General features: G+C 39.7%; 1 protein-coding gene across 1 annotated transcript; it reads left to right on the top strand.

Moving 5' to 3' along the window:
• Positions 1-6,265: 6,265 nt before the first annotated feature.
• On the top strand, positions 6,266-9,174 carry ZNF658 (zinc finger protein 658; the record flags this gene model as incomplete). Its single annotated transcript, XM_055345229.1, has 2 exons — positions 6,266-7,162; positions 7,238-9,174. Coding segments are annotated over 2 exons (2,834 nt in total), but the record flags the coding sequence as incomplete, so codon positions are not given.
• Between the last annotated feature and the right edge of the window lie 10,257 nt (positions 9,175-19,431).

Here is a 19,431-nt window from a genome sequence, read left to right as displayed (position 1 = left end):
GTCTTCTGGGGGAGGGGCCTGCTGTGCTGATTTTCAGGTGTTAGCACTTGGGGGCGCTGCTCTGCCCCTGCCTGCTGCAGGGCTCAGTGGGGGTTGTTTACCCCGTGAGGCTCCAGGAGGAACAGCCCCAGTGGTTAAGGCATCTCTGGATGCCTGGAGTCAGCCCCCGCAGGAACTACGGGGCTCTCCGTCCGGTCCGCAGGGCCTGGAGGCTCCGGGGCGGGGCCGCTGATCTGCTCAGCTCGGGGCAGGAGCGTCTTCGCTGTCTCGGGCCCTCCCGGCCTCTGCCTGTCTCGGGGGAGGCCGGATCCTGGGCTGTGTCCCGGCGCCCTGTGCTCCGGGGCCTGCGCTGTGGGATTCGCGCTCCTGGTCGCGCAGCCGCCGCTCTGCGGAGCCGCCGCCCGAGCCCCTCCGAGCTGCTCAGGTTGGTCCCTCCGTGCGCGCTGCAGCCCTTAGGGAGCTCGGCGCACTCTCCGGGGCGCAGGTGTCTGTTACTGTCCCAGGGAGCCCGAGGGCATCCCCGCCCTCCTGGGTCCTGCTCCAACTCCCTGCGAGCCCCTTTCCGCCCGCCCGGGAAGGTTGGTGCAGCTCCTGCTTCTCCGGGACGGGGCTCTCCTGTCCTGGGGACACTCGCCCCGGCCTCAGCCCGGCTCCTCGCGGGGCCCCTCCCCCTCGGAGGCCTTTTGTTCCTTTATTTCTTTTTCCCCGTCTTCCTACCTTGATAGAAGCGTGAACTCTTCTCACTGTAGCATTCCAGCTGGTCTCTCTTTACATCTCAGGCCGAATTCGTAGATTTTCAGGATGATTTGAAGGTTATCTAGGTAATTTGGTGGGGACATGTGACTTGGGGACCCTACTCTTACGCCATCTTGCCCCTCCTCCCTTTTCCAGTTTTTTGAGGGAGGTTTGTATTACTGTGTATTTCCCTCCTAGGACCGCTTTTCCTGTATCCAAAAGATTTTGAATGCTTATATCTTCATTGTCATTGGTTTCTATGAATCTTTTTAATTCTTCTCTAATTTCCTGGTTGACCTATTCATCTTTTAGTAGGATGGTCTTTAACCTCCATGTGTTTGAGTTTCTTCCAAATTTCTTCTTGGGATTGAATTCTGGTGTCAAATCATTGTGGTCTGAAAATATATAGGGGTTAATCCTAATCTTTTGGTATCAGTTGAGACCTGATTTGTGATCCAATATGTGGTCTATTCTAGAGAAAGTTCCATGTGCACTTGAGAAGAATGTGTATTCAGTTGCATTTGGATGGAAAGTTCTGTATATATCTGTGTAATCCATCTGGTCCAGGGTATCATCTAAAACCCTTGTTTCTTTGGTGATGTTGTGCTTAGAATATCTGTCATTTGCAGAAAGTGCTGTGTTGAAACCTCCTTCTATTAATGTATTATTACTAAGTATCTCTTTACTTAGGTTATTAATTGATATACTTGGCAGCTCCCACATTAGGGACATAAATATTCTTGATTGTTAGGTCTTCTTGTTGGACAGATCTTCTAAGTATGATATAGTGTCCCTTTTCATCCTTACTACAGTCTTTGGGATAAACCTTAATTTATCTAATATGAGAATGGCTACCACAGCTTCCTTTTGAGGTCCATTTGAATAGTAAATCGTTTTCCACTCCTTCATTTTCAGGCTGTAGGTGTCCTTGGGTATAAAATGAGTCTCTTGTAGACAGCAAATAGATCAGTCTTGCTTTTTTATCCAGCCCGAAACCCTGCGTCTTTTGATGGGATCATTTATCACATTCACATTCACATTTACTATTGAAAAATATGAATTTTGTGTCATCATAATACCTATTCAGTCCCTGTTTTATTTCTTGGGTTCCCTCTTTCTTTTACAGATTCCCCCTTAATATTTCTTGCAGAGCTGGTTTGGTGGTCACATATTCTTTCAGTTTCTGCTTATCTTGGAAGCTCATTATCTCTTCTTCCATTCTGAATGATAGCCTTGTTGGATAAAGTATTCTTGGCTGTGTGTTCTTTCTATTTAGTACCCTGACTATATCCTGCCAACCTTTTCTGGCCTGCCAGGTCTCTGGAAAGGTCTGCTGTTAATCTGATACTTCTCCCCCTATAAGTTAATCTCTTTTCTCTCGCTGCCTTAAAGATTTTCTCTTTATCTTCGGAATTTGCAAGTGTCACTGTTAAATGTCAAGGTTTCAACAGTTTTTATTGATTTTGAGGGCAACCTGTGTACCTTCTGGATCTGAATGCCTGTTTCCCTCCCCAAATTCGGGAAGTTCTCAGCTATGATTTGTTCAGATATACTTTGTAGCCCACTCTCCCTCTCAGACTCTTCTGGAATCCCAATTATATGTAGATTCTTCCTTCTGAGGCTATCATTTATTTCCCTTAACCTTTCCTCATGGTCTCTTCATTGTTTTTCTCTTTTTTCCTCAGCTTCCTTTCTTACCATCAACTTTTCTATGTTACTCACTCTTTCTTCCACCTCATTAACCCTAGTCACTAGGACATCCACTTTGGATTGTGTCTCATTTCATTTGCTTTTAATTTTGCCCTTCTTAGATCTCCATTCTGCAGTAACAAAGCCTCTAGAGTCTTTTATGCTTTTTCCAGAGCCAACAGTAGCTTTATAATTGTGCTTCTGAATTGGCTTTCTGACATCAAATTGAAATCCTTATTCTGTAACTTTGTGACAGAGAGTATTGTTTCTGATTCTTTGTTTTGTGGTGAATTTTTCCTTCTAGTCATTTTGTTCAGTGCAGAGTGGCTGTATGAGCAGGCTGTGTCAAAAATATCAACCACAACCTAAATTCCACTCTAGATGACTCTAACAAGGTCAGAGACCAGAAAATGAAACAGAAGATCTGAACAAAATTAAACAAAAGGACACTAATGTGAAAAAAAAAATTTTAAACGAAGTAATAAAAAATAAAAAAGGCGAAAAGCCCCAAAGAAGAAGAAAAAAGAAAAATAAAAGAGGAAAAAGAGAAAAAAGAAAATCAAGGGCTGGACCATGGGGGAATGGCAGTGGTGAAGAAGTGGCAGTGGAGATAGAATGTAGTCTACCTGAGGTATCCTAGAGGGTGATTCTCTTGGTTCTGAGTATATTTTGTTCCTTATGTTAGAAGATGCTCAGTCCCAAATTTATATAAACCAGCAATACTTGTATAAAAAGCTCCAACATTAACCACCAAAACATAAACGAGTAAAAAGAGAGGAGCAAAATGGGAATCGAGGGAGAATATAATCTTACAGAATGAACCCAGCACGGTGTTCCATTTGGTTCTAGGTGCATGCTGGTCATGTTTTAGAAGGTGTTAACTTCTACCATTGTAGAAGAAAGTGAGGCAGAGAACAAAAAACACAAAACAAAAACCTGTATTTCATATATCTCTCCAAATTAAATTGAATATGTTGAAGGGAATCCAGAAGATACAGAAATGTATCTAAGACATGTAATTGTAGAAATGTGAAAGTCAAAAAGGAAGAAACTACAATTTAGAGCTGGTACAATATTGTGGCTAAGATGGGAAAAGAGAAAAAATATTGGAAATGTTTAGTGTGATATAAAATCAAGTTGTAATGGAAAAAGGAAAAAAATAATTTAAAAAAGTGGTGGTGAACCCTCCATACTATTTTCCTTCTATTTCTCCTTCATTCTTGGAGCTTCCTAGGGCTGCTTGGTCAAGAACTCTTACTCTGTTATTCTAGCTGATCTTCTGGTGGAGGGGCCTGCTGTGCTGATTCTCAGTTGTGTGTGCCTGGAGGGAGCTGCCCTGCCCCCTGCCAGGTGCCAGGCTCAGTGGGAGCTATTTACCCCGAGAGGCCTCTGTTCCCTGGCATCCCTGCCTCTCTCAGGCACACGGTGAAACAAGGAGGAACAACAATTCTGTTGTGGCCAGATCTCTAGTCTGGAGTTAGCTCCCTGCTAGTAACTAATACAGCCTCCGAGTCTGCACTGATATAGATGCTCCTGGGGGCCGGCGTGAGTGCACTAATCTGCACAGCTTGAGGGCGCTCAGCGGCAGGAGAGTTCTCACTGTCCTGTGCCTTCCCTGCTTCCTCCTGTCCCAGGGAGAACACAGGATCGTGGGCTTTATCTGTTTTGGCACCCTGGGATCCAGGGTCTTGTGCTGCTTGAACTGCGCTCCTGTGGACCGCCTCTCTTGGTGGCAACGGGACACAGCCTTGTCTGTCCAGAGCCGGCCTGCCTAACCGACTGGCTTTTCCCAAATGCCCTTTACAGATATCGGCCCAGAGTTTGTGCTGAGCATTCCCTCAGGCGCACTTCCTCTGTGACTCTAGGAATCTTGAGGCTTCACTGTCCCTCCTGAGGTTCTGCCCGATTTCCCTGCTAAGCACTTTTCCATCCGGGAAAACTCCAGTGCAGATTTTTGAAGTTACCACTTCTCCAGCTCTGGGCTTTCCTGTCCCAGAGGCTCTCACTTTAGCCCAGCTCCTCACGGGGCCCCTCCCCCACATTATTCTTTTTTATTTACTTATTTTTTCCCACCTTCCTACCTTGCTAGAAGCGAAAACCCTTCTCTCTGTAGCATTCCAGCCATTCTCTCTCTAAATCTCAGGTCGAATTCGTAGGTGTTCAGGATGTTCTAAAAGTTATCTAGGTAAGTTGGTGAGATCAGGTGGTTGAGGACTCCTACTCTTCCGCCGTCTTTGGTCTGTAGAGATATTGATCTTGTATTTTCTAGAAGAGGTGATGTAAATTTGACTTTCTTTCTTTCTTTCTTTCTTTCTTTCTTTCTTTCTTTCTTTTCTTCTTTCTAGATATTGATCTTGTATTTTCTAGAAGAGGTGATGTAAATTTGATTTTCTTTCTTTTTCTTTCTTTCTTTCAAGATTTTATTTTATTTTATTCATGAGAGACACAGAGAGAGGGAGGCAGAGACATAAGCAGAGGGAGAAGCAGGCTCCATGCAGGGAACCTGATGTGGGACTCGATCCTGGGACTCCAGGATCATGATCCAAGCTGAAGTCAGATGCTTAACCGCTGAGCCACCCAGGCATCCCCATCTCACAAATTTCTATATATTCTAAACATTTTTTGTTTTCATTCAATTCTAAGTATCTTATTTTCTTATGAAATTTTCTCTTTGTCCGATGGGTTAATTATATTAATTTACAAATAGGTTGTATTTTTCCAGGTAACTTTGTGTTATTGATTTCTGGTATAATTTTGATGGCCTGAGATTACACTTTATATGATTTCTGTTCTTTTACATTTGTGAAGATTTTTCTTGCAGTATAGAATGCCGTCTTCCATGATGAATGTTTCGTGTGCATTTGAGAATAATATAAATTAAACTGATTTTTTAAATGTATTGCATCTTGGGTTTTGAGAGCATCATTATTCCAGATGCTTTCTATTCCTTCTAGCTATGATATTGTACTATTCCTGCCTCTTTTCCGTTCTTTCCATCCCCTACCTGCTGTGTTGCCATAAATACCCTAAGACAACAGATTTATTGCTTTTGCTATTGCAGATTCCATAGAGTAGGTAGGAATGTAGTTCCAGGAAGAATTTTGGTAGTGATTGCTGTTACCATCCCTGAATGTCCTATAAATAGAACTTTCTTAGGATTCTTCACGATCTTTCAAGTGAGCTCTTAGTTTTGGCTCATAGAAATTTTGTAAGAGTGTCCAGTCCATAAAGGACCTGTCACAGTGGAACTTTCATTCCCTGCTAAACCTGGATGAACCACAGGGGAATGTTCCATTTTTGTTTAGCTTGAGCAGGGTGGATATTGTCAAAAATATTTTCTGTTCTGTTAGATCACCTTTGTTTCATTTCAGCCATTTGGCAATCAAGAACACACTTTTCTTGTAGCTCTTTTTGTGTATATTGTTGACTTTGGATTGTAGGTTTTTATGACACTCTAGTACCCGACATGAGATATCTGGGAAACAGAACAGCCTTGGAATCCTCTGCTACATCATTTCTTGAGTCCCAAAGTTTACTTTCCATTTTGTAGCATCTTACTTATTTACTATTGATATATTGATTTTCCAGGGATTTGTTAATTGTAAGCAGGAGAACTTAGGAAGAAAGGAGCTACTCAATTTTGATCATACAACCTGTTTTCTTTAAACAACGTGGATGAGAAAAAAAAAAAGAGAGTATACCTTTTTCCTATGTGTGTGTATTATTGAACTTTGGAAATGTGACTTGTAACAGAATACAATATGTAACAAACATACGGCTATAAGTTCCTCTCCATAAGGAATATAAAAGGTAAAGATGTTTTCAATTTTTCTCATTTTAGGATATTTTAGTGTTGATATTCACATTGAGGGGAACCAAAGAAAAGAAGAGAAACCTCTGTGGCAAGTAATACTCACTGATAACAAAACATTGAATAAAGGGCAGAAAGTTTTAGGAAAACCAATTAATCTGGACATAACTCCAAATTCTTCTGAAAAACTGCCCTGTAGATCTGACTCATGTAGAATGAATTTGCCAGTTGTTTCTGAATTAATTATTTGTGATCAAAACTATTCGAGAAAGAAGGCTGATTGCATGAATGTATGCGCAAAGTTGCAGTTTGATATGAAGCATGAGAAAACGCATGTTGGAGAGAAGTCTTATGGGTATAATAAAATCATGAAAGCTTTCAGTTATAGGAAAGATAATCAGAAACTTCAATCCCTGGAGAAATCTTTTGAATATGATGAATTTGGGAAAGTTTTATATGATAAGACTGTCTGTGTTACAGGAGGGGAATCCTATAAGGATGATGAATTTAGGAAAAACTGTGCTAAAGCAACTTTATTTAAGTATGTGAGAACTGGCGTAAGAGAGAAATGCTTTGATCTGAATAAATGTGGGAAATCCTGTGACAGAACCACCACTATGAAATACAGTAAGGTTCACATGGCTGTGATACACTCAAAATGTGATGAAAATGAGAATAACTTCAGCAGGATCTTATCTCTTATTCAATCTCAGAGAACTGTTAAAGAACAGGGTGCTTTTGCAAGCAATAAATGTGATGGAACTTTGAGCCAGAGCTCAACCTGTGTAGTACAAAAAAAGACACAAACTAGAGAAGAATTTTGTACATGTAATAGATGTATAAATGCTTTCTACCAGAAATTAGACCTTATAGTATGTTTGAGAACTCACACAGAAGCAGAACTCTACCAGTGTGGTAAATATGGGAGGTCCTTCCATCAAAATTCAGCCCTCAGTGTACATGAGCAAAGTGAAACTGGAGAGAAGTCATTTGAATGTCATGAATGCAGGAAATCCTTTTACCAGAAAGCAGAACTCATTCATCATCAGAGGAACCATTCGGGAGAGAAACCTGAGGAATGTGGAGAATCTTTTTGTTCAAATTCACACCTTATTCATTATCCTGGAACTGATATGACAGTCAGTCTCTATGAATGTAATAAATATGGAAAAACTTTCTGTCAGAAGTCAAACCTCTGTGAAAATCTAACAATTCACACAAAGGAGAAATCTTACGAAAACAGTGGATGTGGAAAATCTTACAAGTCTGCTCTCACAGTACACCAAAGAACACACACAGTAATGAAACCCTGTCAAAGTAATGTATATGGGAAAACATTCTTCAAGATGGTAAATCTAAAAGAACATCAGAGAATTCACACAGGGGAGAAATCCTACAAATGTATTGAATGTCAGAAAACTTTCTCTAAGATATCACATTTCAGAACACATCAGAGAATTCACACAGGTGAAAAACCCTACAAGTGTATTAAATGTGGGAAAACTTTCTCTCACAAGACACACCTTAGTGCACACCAGAGAATTCATATGGGGGAGAAACCCTATAAATGTAATGGATGTGGGAAAACTTTTGCTGATAATTCAAACCTCAGAGCACATCAAAGAATTCACACAGGGGAGAAACCCTATGAGTGTAATGAATGTGGGACGTCTTTTGCCCATCTATCTGTTCTCAAAGCACATCAGAAAATTCATACAAGTGAGAAACCCTATGAGTGTAATGACTGTGGGAGATCTTTTGTGCATAATTCAGCCCTTAGAGCACATCAGAGAATGCACACAGGAGAGAAACCCTATGAATGTAGTGACTGTAAAAAAGCGTTTGCCCATAATTCAGCTCTCAGAGTACATCAGAGAATTCATACAGGGGAGAAACCATATGAGTGTAATGAATGTGCAAAAACGTTTGCCCATAATTCAGCACTCAGAGCACATCAAAAAATTCACACAGGGGAGAAACTCTATGAATGTAATGAATGTGGAAAGACTTTTTCACAGAATACACATCTCAGAACACATCAGAGAATTCACACAGGTGAGAAACCTTATAAATGTGGTGAGTGTGGGAAAACCTTCTCTCAGAAATCATACCTTAGTGGACATGAAAGAATTCACAAAGGGGAAAAACCTTATAAATGTAATGAATGTGGGAAAACTTTTGTCTGTAAGGCAGCTCTCATAGTCCATCAAAGAATTCACACAGGAGAGAAACCCTATGAATGTAATGAATGTGGGAAAACTTTCTCCCAAAGGACACACCTCTGTGCACATCAGAGAATTCACACAGGGGAGAAACCTTATGAATGCAAGGAATGTGGGAAAGCTTTTGCTGATAATTCAGCCCTCAGGGCACATCAGAGAATTCACACAGGAGAGAAACCCTATGAGTGTAATGAATGTGGGAAAACTTTCTCCAAGGCATCACACCTCCAGGAGCATCTGAGGACTCAAACAGGGGAGAAACCCTATGAATGTAATGAATGTGGAAAAACTTTCTCCCAGAAATCATATGTTACTGCACATCAGAGAATTCATACAGGGGAGAAACCCTATGAATGTAATATATGCGGGAAACCTTTTGCCCATAATTCAACCCTCAGAGTACATCAGAGAACTCATACAGGCATAAAATCCTATGAGTGTAATGAATGTGGGAAGAGTTTCTCCCAGAAGTCACATCTAAGTGCACACCAGAGAATTCATACAGGGGAGAAACCCTATGAGTGTAATGAATGTGGGAAAGCTTTTGCACAAAATTCAACCCTCAGAGTACACCAGAGAATTCACACAGGAGAGAAACCCTATGAATGTAATGAATGCAGGAAAACTTTTGTTCGTAAGGCAGCTCTTAGAGTACATCATACCAGAATCCACACCAGAGAGAAAAGCCTTGATTGTGGTGAATTTGGGAAGTCCTAAAGGGACTCCTACCTTAATTGATAACACACAGTAAAAAAGCTCATATCACATAGATTCGCAGATTTTTTTCACTTAAATATTTCCTCTTCCAGTGATTTCCTAGTCTGTTATTCATTTAAGTGATACTGGTCATGGAATATGATGCTATTACATTTAAGCTAAGTTTAGCCTTTAAAAATCACCTTACATTCTTTCTGTCCTATGTTATGTTGGAATAGAGGGATTTCTAGCACCTAGACTTGGGTGCTCTCTATTAAGCATGTTAGAGCATAAGGTGAAAGAAGCTGAAATATGAATAACTGGGTGAAACAATTCTCTAACAGATCTTCATGGGTTGGCTTTAAAAAATGTCCTGTTGAGCTCTTAAAGATTTTGTTCTGTCGGTTAAATGCACATAGCTTAGTTAACTCTGTTACAGTGGGACAAAACCCTATGAATATAATGTCAGAAGACCTATGAAATTCAGCCTGTCACTGTGCATCAGAGACTTCACATGAGGAAGAAAACTGTCAATATCCTCACTGATCAGAAGTCTTCATTAGAAACTAGAGTAATCTCAGGGAAAAAAACCACAAAAGCCTTTGCTACATATTAATCATCAAATAAGGGCAGCCCCGGTGGCTTAGTGGTTTAGCGCCACCTTCAGCCCAGGGCGTGATCCTGGAGACTCAGGATTGAGTCCCATGTCAGGCTCCCTGCATGGAGCCTGCTTCTCCATCTGCCTGTGTCTCTGCCTCTCTCTCTCTCTGTCTCTAAAAAATAAATTTAAAAAAATCTTAAAATCATCAAATAAGATTTGACCAAAGTCTTATATTTTAATAAGTCGTATTTTTAAATATTGAAAGTTTGCTTCAGATAATTTTTTTCCTAAGGAAACATATCAGTTTCAGAATTGAGGATAAAATCTTCACCTAGAATTGTACCTAAATTTGTGGTTCATAAGTTTTATAGAAAAAATACAGTAAAATATTCTCCTACACACACACCCACTGTGAAATGTGAAGTTTTAAAGATGGAGGAAGTTAACAAATTCTGTGAACAATACCAATACATGTTTGTGGCTAGTCTCTGAGTTACATGGTACATCTCTATCAGTTTATGTAACAATTCATTACCACTGACTAGTTCTAGTAGAAGGCAGCAGTCAAACCTGCTCTCGACCCTGTCCACTTTTGTTTTTTGAGTTCCAGTTTATGTTCTTCTGTTGGCTTCCCTCAGCTTGATGCTGTTGATGCAATGAAATTTTGACATGCCCTGTTTTTCTAGGGCATTAGAGATCTATGAGATTTCCTAAGTATCCTTGTGTATATGTATCTGTGGGTATGCGGGTGGGCTGAATGATTCTTAAATGTTTATTTGGCTTTCGTTGTATCTACTAGTGGTTTATTTTGTACTGTGTAATTATAAAGAACATCATAGTCATGTAGTCTAAGTGTCCTGTACAGGATCTTTTTCCAACCTCATAATGTGTGCTCACACTGCAGCATTGCAAACCATTATTATTTTTATTCTGTTTGGACAGCAGTTTTTGGAATTGGAATGAAAAAGTCTCCTTTCATGTCATAAGTACCACATTGGTATTGAAAGGCAGACTAACTTTTGAGAAAACAATTTAGTATTGTATAGTCTTAGTCAAGAACATACTGGTCTGTCTGTCATCATTTGAGGCTGCATGGCTTAGCATAGAGAAGAAAGTAAATGCAGCCACATTTTTAAAAAGCTGGACCACAAAATGTCTCTCAACTCTGGGCACATTGCATTCTGAGGTGTGATCTGGTAGATTGAGCATGAAGACAATAAGTCAATTGATTCCCTGAGTTCTATTCCCAATCCTCTGCTGATATCATGTGAGGAATATGATGGCATATGATGAGAGAATAGGTATTTCTTTTACACTAGGTTGTTGCCACTTAGCAGCATCACTGCTAAAGAAAAGAGCCTGTAGGGGGATCCCTGGGTGGCTCAGTGGTTTAGCGCCTGCCTTTGGCCCAGGGCGCGATCCTGGAGTCCCGGGATCAAATCCCATATCAGGGTCCTGGCATGGAGCCTGCTTCTCCCTCCTCCTGTGTCTCTGCCTCTCTCTCTCTCTCTATGTCTATCATGAATAATAAATAAATAAATAAATATTTTTTTTTTTAAAAAAAGAGCCTGTAGTGAGAGCTCACCATTGGATGAAGGCTGTACCTTCATATCATACCACCAGGGCTAGTAGACCAGCCCCTGAATCAGCACTCTTTGTAGCAAGGAGGTTCCTTCCAGCAGATAAGAAAGTGTGCACCTCCACCTCTGACACCTTGATACAACTGAGCTTAGTGCACAATGTTCAAAAGGAAATGATAGAAAAAAAATTTTTTTCTGCCTGCCTGATTTTTCAGAAAACTATAGTATGAAAAGGAAATTATCAAACCCGGAGTACTTTCAAAAAATTAACTTCAATTTACAATAGTTTTAGGTTTAAATAAAAATAACAACACTAGTTCTTATAGACTCACCCAGTTCCTCTTACAAACATCTTACTCTGGTATATTTGTCTTACCTAAGTAATGACACTGATACATTATTAAGTAAACATTTTTCAGATCACACTGGTTTTTCCCTAATTTAAAAAATATATATTTTATTAGAGAGAGGGAGGGAGGAGAGAGAATCTGAAGCAGACTCCATACTGAGTGCAGACCTCAACACTGGGCTCAATCCCATGAATGCGAGATCAAGGCTTGAGCTAAAACCAGGAGTCCAACGCTTAACCCAGTGAACCACCCAGTTGCACCTTTCCCTAATATATTTGTATTTCAAGATCCCATCCAGGATACCACATTACATCTAATAGTCATGTCTCCTTATCTTTTACTGGTCTGTAACAACTTCTTAAATCTTCCATATTTCAGTTTCCTTGACAGTTTTGAGGAGTACTTGTCAAGAATTTTATAGAATACCCCTCAATTTGGGTTTATATATGTTTTATGTATACACACACATACACACACATATATTTAATGATTGCACTGGCATTACAAATTTGTTTTGTTTTTGTTTTGTAGGAAGACCACAGAAATAAAATGCTATTCTCATCATATTAATGGTATATGCTGTCAACATGAAAAATTTAGGTTTGTATCCCTCAAAAGCATGAGTAGGTGAGCAGTATGCTACTGGTAATAATTTATTTTATAAGTTACCACACTATACATAAGCTAAGAATCCTTTTTATATGTTTCTGATATTAATGTTGGAAAAAAGTATAAATGCAGATAGGTTAAAAATAATAACACCTATAATTTAGAAACTTCACACAGATCCAGTATGTAGTCCAAAATTTTTGTTTTTAATGTTTATCGGAATATTAATGAATCATTGTCCTTTGCCCCCAAGGATTTAGCTTCAGAATTTTATCTTCATACTTCATCATCATAGTGGTTCCCAATTCTTCTATTCCATTTAATTCCTAGAGTTTGGACTTTGAGTAATAAAAGGACTGAAAGTAAATTTGTTTGCATTTCATGAGCTAATCAACCTAGATTGTTATGTTAACCCAGATAACAATAGGAGATATGAAGAATGGCCAGCCATCATAACTAAAATCTATGATAATAGGAGAAATAAGTAAAACTTTTAAAGGTGGAATATTAAAAAGCTAAATGTAAAGGGTTTTTAAAAAAACATTGATAAATTGAATGGTACTAGTCAGAAGACTTAAAAGGAGTGGGTATGTTACCATTAGAAAGCTAAGTTTAGACATACAAGCTAGATCATAGGTAAATGACATAGATATATAAAGATGTAGGGGCAGACGGTCACTCCCAGATAATACCTTAATAGCTAAACTATGGAAGGATTATAAGGAAGTAAGTTACTAGTGAAGCAAGACACATGGGCATGTTACTGCACACATACAATCCATATTGTCAGAGATCAGTGCAAGTGAAAATCTAATAGGAACTCTTATAACAACAACACTTCTGGGAGAGAACTATATTGATTGGAGTCCATGTAGAAAACAGTTTTGTTGATAAACATGTTCTCAAACAGAGGCATATACCTCTGATAAAAGATAATGCAATAGTGCAGGTACATGTAATCATGTCCCTATTGAGATAAACAGGAATATCTTATTATTATACTTATTATACTAAGAATATACCAAGTTTCTTACTTGTTATACTACTCAGGAAGCCAGGGAAGATTGTTGATGACCAGAGTGCAGTAAATCTGAGCGAGAAAGATCAGAAACCAGAAAGCACAGTGAGAAAGTCATTAGTACTGAAAATAAGGAAACAAGAGACCATTGAATAAACTGAACCTGGAAAAAGAGCTAGACTATACATCTTGATACACAACTCAAGAGAAAGAAAAAAGTCATACTTTGAGAAATGGAGATGGCCTAAAAATGCCAAACTGCCACATTGCCAGAGATTGTGCTGTACTAACCACTGACAGCTAAACTAAATTGCTAAAAAAAACTCGTAGGACCTAAAATGATAATGCTGATAAATATAAAATTTATTACAGGAAAAAGGTGCAATATAGCAACATTATTAAAGTAAGGATTTGCATCACAGCCAAAGGCTGCTTCATACTGGGGTTGGGAAAAGGGCCAGGCATGATCTCCCATTTTTGTCTATCACATGAATATAATTCACTGTCAGAAAGAACCACTGTGCACAGAATCACTCAGAAAACCAAAATGGATTTACTGTTGGAGTTTCTTACACCCTTTCAAATATGTGAGCATATTCTTACTATGTAACCAGCCCCTAACAACAGAGGACTCTGAAGGTCTCAGAGAAAACAGATGTAAATCATTAATCACACTGTTACGAATAAACACTGCTGATAAGCTGTTAAAACCTGCCCCCAAGCATCCTGGACTGCTGGTTTCAAAGAAACACTATTAATATACTTCATTCCTTAACCAACAGATAATGATGTGCACATATGTTAGCTCAGTATTCCAGGTCTGCAAAATTTAACCCTTACAGCAACCCTACCACCCTGATCTTGGGTCAAAATATTTTATAACAACAAAATTCACTCTTAGTTTGACAGCAATCATGTAAATGTCTTTCAACAGCATATATTCAAACAATCAAAATGCTGACACATATTTCAAAGAGTTGAAATAATGAGTAAGGAATTGTGTCATTTAAACTATCCTAGAATGCAGCAGAAATTGTCTCTTAAATTTTTGCCTTTTGTTTTTGCCTGCCTGATCTATAGCTATATGCACTTTATGTATACATCTAATTAAGAACCCAGTCAGTCTGTTGTCATTTAAGTCTAAATCTTTAGGCCAGTTATAGTTCATAGACATAATATTCTGTGAAATGGAAACCATAAGAGACAGCCATATTAGTATTATCCTACATAGTCATTGAGTTCTGATCTGTTCATTGATTAGGAGGACATAAAGTAATCCTAGAAGTATGTTTATTATGTTGGCTATTGTACAGCTCCCTCATTTCTTTGAAGTGGAGGAATTTTGGCAGTCTTTTGCTCCAAGGGACATCTGAGTCTAAGCTAAAAGAGCATATTATTCACTTGTCTGAGCTTCTCAAAAGGCACCAAAGTTATCTTGGATTTCCCCCCATTTATAACACCCGAATGTTGGCTCCTCTCCACTCAGTAACAATCTCACATTGCCCTCATTTACCATTAATTTTAAAATAAACCTTTCTCCTTGAAGTCAGTGATAGTAATGGTAACAAGATGAGATGACCAGGGCTTATTTTGGGGGCCATTCCTAGTCATACAGAACTGGATTGGATAAATACAGAGAAATACAGCTATTCGACTCTCTAGGCAACAAAGCATTTGCATAGTCAAGCCCAACCATGTGAAATATAAAGAGAAGTCCATCCATCCCGTCAGTATCTTAAAGTTCTCACCATTTCAAGTTAATAACCTATAGTTTCTGGTTTTGAAATATTTCTTGGACCTTGATTTTAGCCCCATTAAGGCCTTCCAGATATGGCATTAAAAAATAAGAAAATTGTAAAGCTGAGTTTTATGTGAATATATTTTTCATCTCCTTTGTTAAGGACTGAATGTTTGTGTCCTCCATCCAGAATCCATATTTTGAAGGTTTAACCCCCTTGTATGATGGTATTGAGGTCTGGAGCATTAGGAGGTAATTATGTTTAGATGAGTTCATGAGTATGGAACCCACATAATGAGTCAATGTCCTTGTAAGGTGAGGAAACCAGAGCCCTCTTTGTCTGATTCGTGTGAAGATATAGCATGAAAGGAAGCTATCTGTAAACCAGCATGAGGACCTTTACCCACCATGCTGCCAATCTGATCTCAGACTTCCAGGCTCCAGGACTGTGAGAAAGAGATATTTGTTATTTAAGCCACCACGTCTGTGTTATTTTGTTATAACAGTATGAAGATATCACATTTTATCTATCTAAAACATAGTGATTTATCTAATAAAGACTCACTGTTAGACTCCTTATGTTAAGTGGCAAAACATAATACTGAAAGTTTGTAGATTAGTGCTTCTATCCTTTGTCACCCTCCAATTATTGAAGCAGGTATTTTAATTGCTAATTCCAGTTTTTTATTAAATGGTTACTTTGAGGTTAACAGAGAATATGGTGTTTATTTCTCCACTGTTAGACTGCAGACTGCACAGGCAGTCAAGTGAGCACCTGAAGAAATGAGACTAGGAGGATAAAGTGATAGAATATGTCCTGTACCAATCCTTTGATAATATTAGAATCATTAGCTTCAGTCATTGGGCACTTGAAGACAAACCCAAAAGTGTAACAAGTCAATATCCATTTTATTACATCCAGAGCCAGTAATATTTGATGCTATTTGTGATAGTGTCGATGAAGAATGTTTAATAAGATATCCAGATACCAAAATTCAAGATGTATGTTATATAGTCAAATATTGCCAGGAATGAAAAGAAGGACAAAATGGTGACCTATAATGAAGACAAAAATGATCACCATAGAAGACTCAGAGAAAAAAATAGATGATGGAATTAGTAAACAAGAAAATTTTAGAAAGCTAGTATAGGATTTCCTGTTTCAATTCCAACATGGAAAGAGATTAGAAGTTGTTACTTCTGTCCATACAATGATAAAAGCTGAAAGAAATAAAAATCAAAGATTTTTTTTTTTCTGAACCCATCAGAGAATTGAGATCACAGGTCAAACCATCATACTAAAAACATAGAGGGACAGGCACTTCCAGAAATATACAGCTAAGATCTGCTTACCTGAGGTAGATGCCATAGGAGCCATAGCTGGTAGGAATACTTAAATGGTAATTTTAATTAATTACTGCAGTCTGAATATGCACTGCTTTGAGAGGGAGAAATTTCTGAGTCCTGACATCAGTTTTAGTTTTACATTTTAATAAGCTTTACTCACAGGAACCCCCTCAGGTTCTTGTGGAAATCTGAGAAATATTCCTCATGGCCCTGGAGGAGGGGAGTAAGTGGAATCATTATAAAATATACCTAAAGCCTTCTCCAAAGAAAGTCATAGTCATACAAAAGATTTTTGGGAGCCTTATCCTGGCTGAGGGAAGGAAATTATTTCCATTCTAGACCACTTCAGCCTTGTCATATTACCTAAAGAGGAAAAAACAATCAATAGAGGTTGAGGCTTAAATTAAATAGATTTAGAATTCAGCAAGGGGAAAAAGTGAAGTTGGGGGGAGAGCTGTACCATTGGATAAGGGTCAGAAACACTTGTAAAGGTCACAGTTCTGAGAAATAGTCCCAATAAAGGAGTGAGATTTAATTGGAATGTTTGGAGCATTCCCTTTCTCATATACCAGATGAGTATACCAACAGGGCTCCCATATAATAACTGGATTACAATGAAAGAGCTGCAAAACACAGACTCTGATGAGGCGTAATTAGGGAAACTCAGTATCAAGAGGAGACACATGGATAACAGAGGAATTTGAAGCATTTGGTGCCTATTGTTAGAGCAAATTTTAAGCACATCCCAACTCCTAGTTATAAATTCTCACACTGGATGTTCATTTATTTCAATTTCTGTTACCCAGTACAATATGTCTATTTTTAAATAAAAAAAATAATAATAGGGGCGGGGCAAGATGGCAAGGAGTAGGGTCTCCTAGTCACCTGTCCCTACCAACTTACCTAGATAACTTTCAAATCTTCCTGAAAACCTACGAATTCGATTTGAGATTTAAAGAGAGAACAGCTGGAATGCTACAGAGAGAAGGGTTTTTGCTTCTAACGAGGTAGGAAGGTGGAAAAAAAACTAAAAAGAATCAAATGGGGGAGGGGCCCCCGCGAGGAACCGGGCTAAGACTGGGCAGCGAAAGCCTCCTGGGAAGGAAAGCCCAGTCCGGGAGAAGCAGGAACTTGAAAAATCCGCACTGGTTTCTTCCTGGATGGGAAGGCACTTAGCAGGGAACTTGGGCAGAATCACAGGAGGGGCAGTGGAGCTTCCAGGTTCTCGGAGGCTAATAGAGGAAGCCGCCCCGGGGAGAGCACGCCACATACCGTGGGCCAATCTCAGCAAAGGGCTGGAGTACGGGCGTGGGGCCTCAGGGAGAAGCCGGTGGGTCAGACGGGGTGCGGGCAGAGGGCTCTGCGCCCTGCTGCCTTCGGGAGTCGCGGCCCCGGGACCACAATTCCAGCAGCATCGGCTCTGGATCTCAGGGAGCCCAGCGGACACAGCCCAGGATCCTGTTGATCCCCGCTAGGACAGGCGGAGGCGGGGAGGGCACAGGACAGCAAGGACTCTCCTGCTGCTGGGCAACCCCAAGCTGTGCAGATAAGCATCCCCAGACAGCCCTGGAACACCTAGGCCAGTGCAGACTGGGATTCTGCAGTAGTTACTACGGGAGCTGACTCCAGAGCTGGAGACCTGCCCTGCCCGCCACCAGTGTTGTTCCTCCCTGTGTCACCCTGTACCTGGGACAGAGCAGGGCCTCCAGGGAACTGGGGCCTCACAGGATAAACAGTTCCCACTGAGCCTGGCACCCAGTGGGGGGGGTAGAGCAGCTATCCATAGGTGCACACACTTGAGAATAGCACAGCAGACCACTCCCACAGAAGACAAGCTGGAAGAACAGGGAAGAGCCAGCTCTTGACCCAGCAGTGCTGGAAAGCTCCAGGGGAAGTCGACAGAGTTACAGTACCAGAGGATACGCCTCCTTTTTTCTCTTTTCCTTCCTTTTTCCAGTCCAACTCGTTTTTATATCAGACTGTAAATTTCCAATTTTTTTCCCTTTTCCCACCTTAACTACAATATTTTACCACCTCTTCATTTTTAAGATTCTTCCTTTTTCACTTTCATATTTCTACAATTAAAGGTCCTAGATATATTTTTCACTCCTAGATTCCCTTCAACGTACTCAACTTAATTTGGGGAGGTATACAAGATATGTTTTGTTTTGTTTTGTTTTGTACTTTTTGTTTTCTGTGCCTCATTTTGTTCTACAATGGCAGAAGTTAATACCTTCTAAAACATGACCAGTATGCATGCAGAACCAAGTGGTATACTGTGCTGGTTCATTCTTTGAGATTCCTCATTCCCATTCTGCCCCCGTCTTTTATCTCACTTATTTTTTGGTGGTCAGTGTTGGGGCCCTATATATATATATATTTTGAGTTTATCTTTGTGTATGGTGCAAGAGAGTGGTCCAGTTTCATACTTCTGCATGTGGATGTCCAATTTTCCCAGCACCATTTATTGAAGAGACTGTCTTTCTTCCAGTGGATCGTCTTTCCTCCTTTATCATATATTAGTTGACCATAAAGTTCAGGGTCCACTTCTGGGTTCTCTATTCTGTTCCATTGATCTATATGTCTGTTTTTGTGCCAGTGCCACACTGTCTTGATGACCACAGCTTTGTAGTACAACCTGAAATCTGGCATTGTGATTCCCCCAGATATGGTTTTCTTTTTTAAAATTCCCCTGGCTGTTCGGGGTCTTTTCTGATTCCACACAAATCTTAAAATAATTTGTTCTAAGTCTCTGAAGAAAGTCCATGGTATTTTGATAGGGATTGCATTATACGTGTAAATTGCCCTGGGTAACATTGACATTTTCACAATATTAATTCTGCCAATCCATGAGCATGGAATATTTTTCCATCTCTTTGTGTCTTCCTCAATTTCTTTCAGAAGTGTTCTATAGTTTTTAGGGTATATTTTGAGAACCATTTGAATGGTAAATGGTTCTCCAACCTTTTATTTTCAGGTTGTAGGTGTCCTTCTGTCTAAAATGAGTCTCTTGTAGACAGAAAATAGATGGGTCC

This window comes from Nyctereutes procyonoides, unplaced genomic scaffold (assembly GCF_905146905.1).
Source record: "Nyctereutes procyonoides isolate TBG_1078 unplaced genomic scaffold, NYPRO_anot_genome, whole genome shotgun sequence".
Lineage (NCBI taxonomy): Eukaryota > Metazoa > Chordata > Mammalia > Carnivora > Canidae > Nyctereutes > Nyctereutes procyonoides.
Note: the sequence above shows the minus strand (reverse complement) of the source record. Positions and strands in the feature narration are given on the sequence as shown.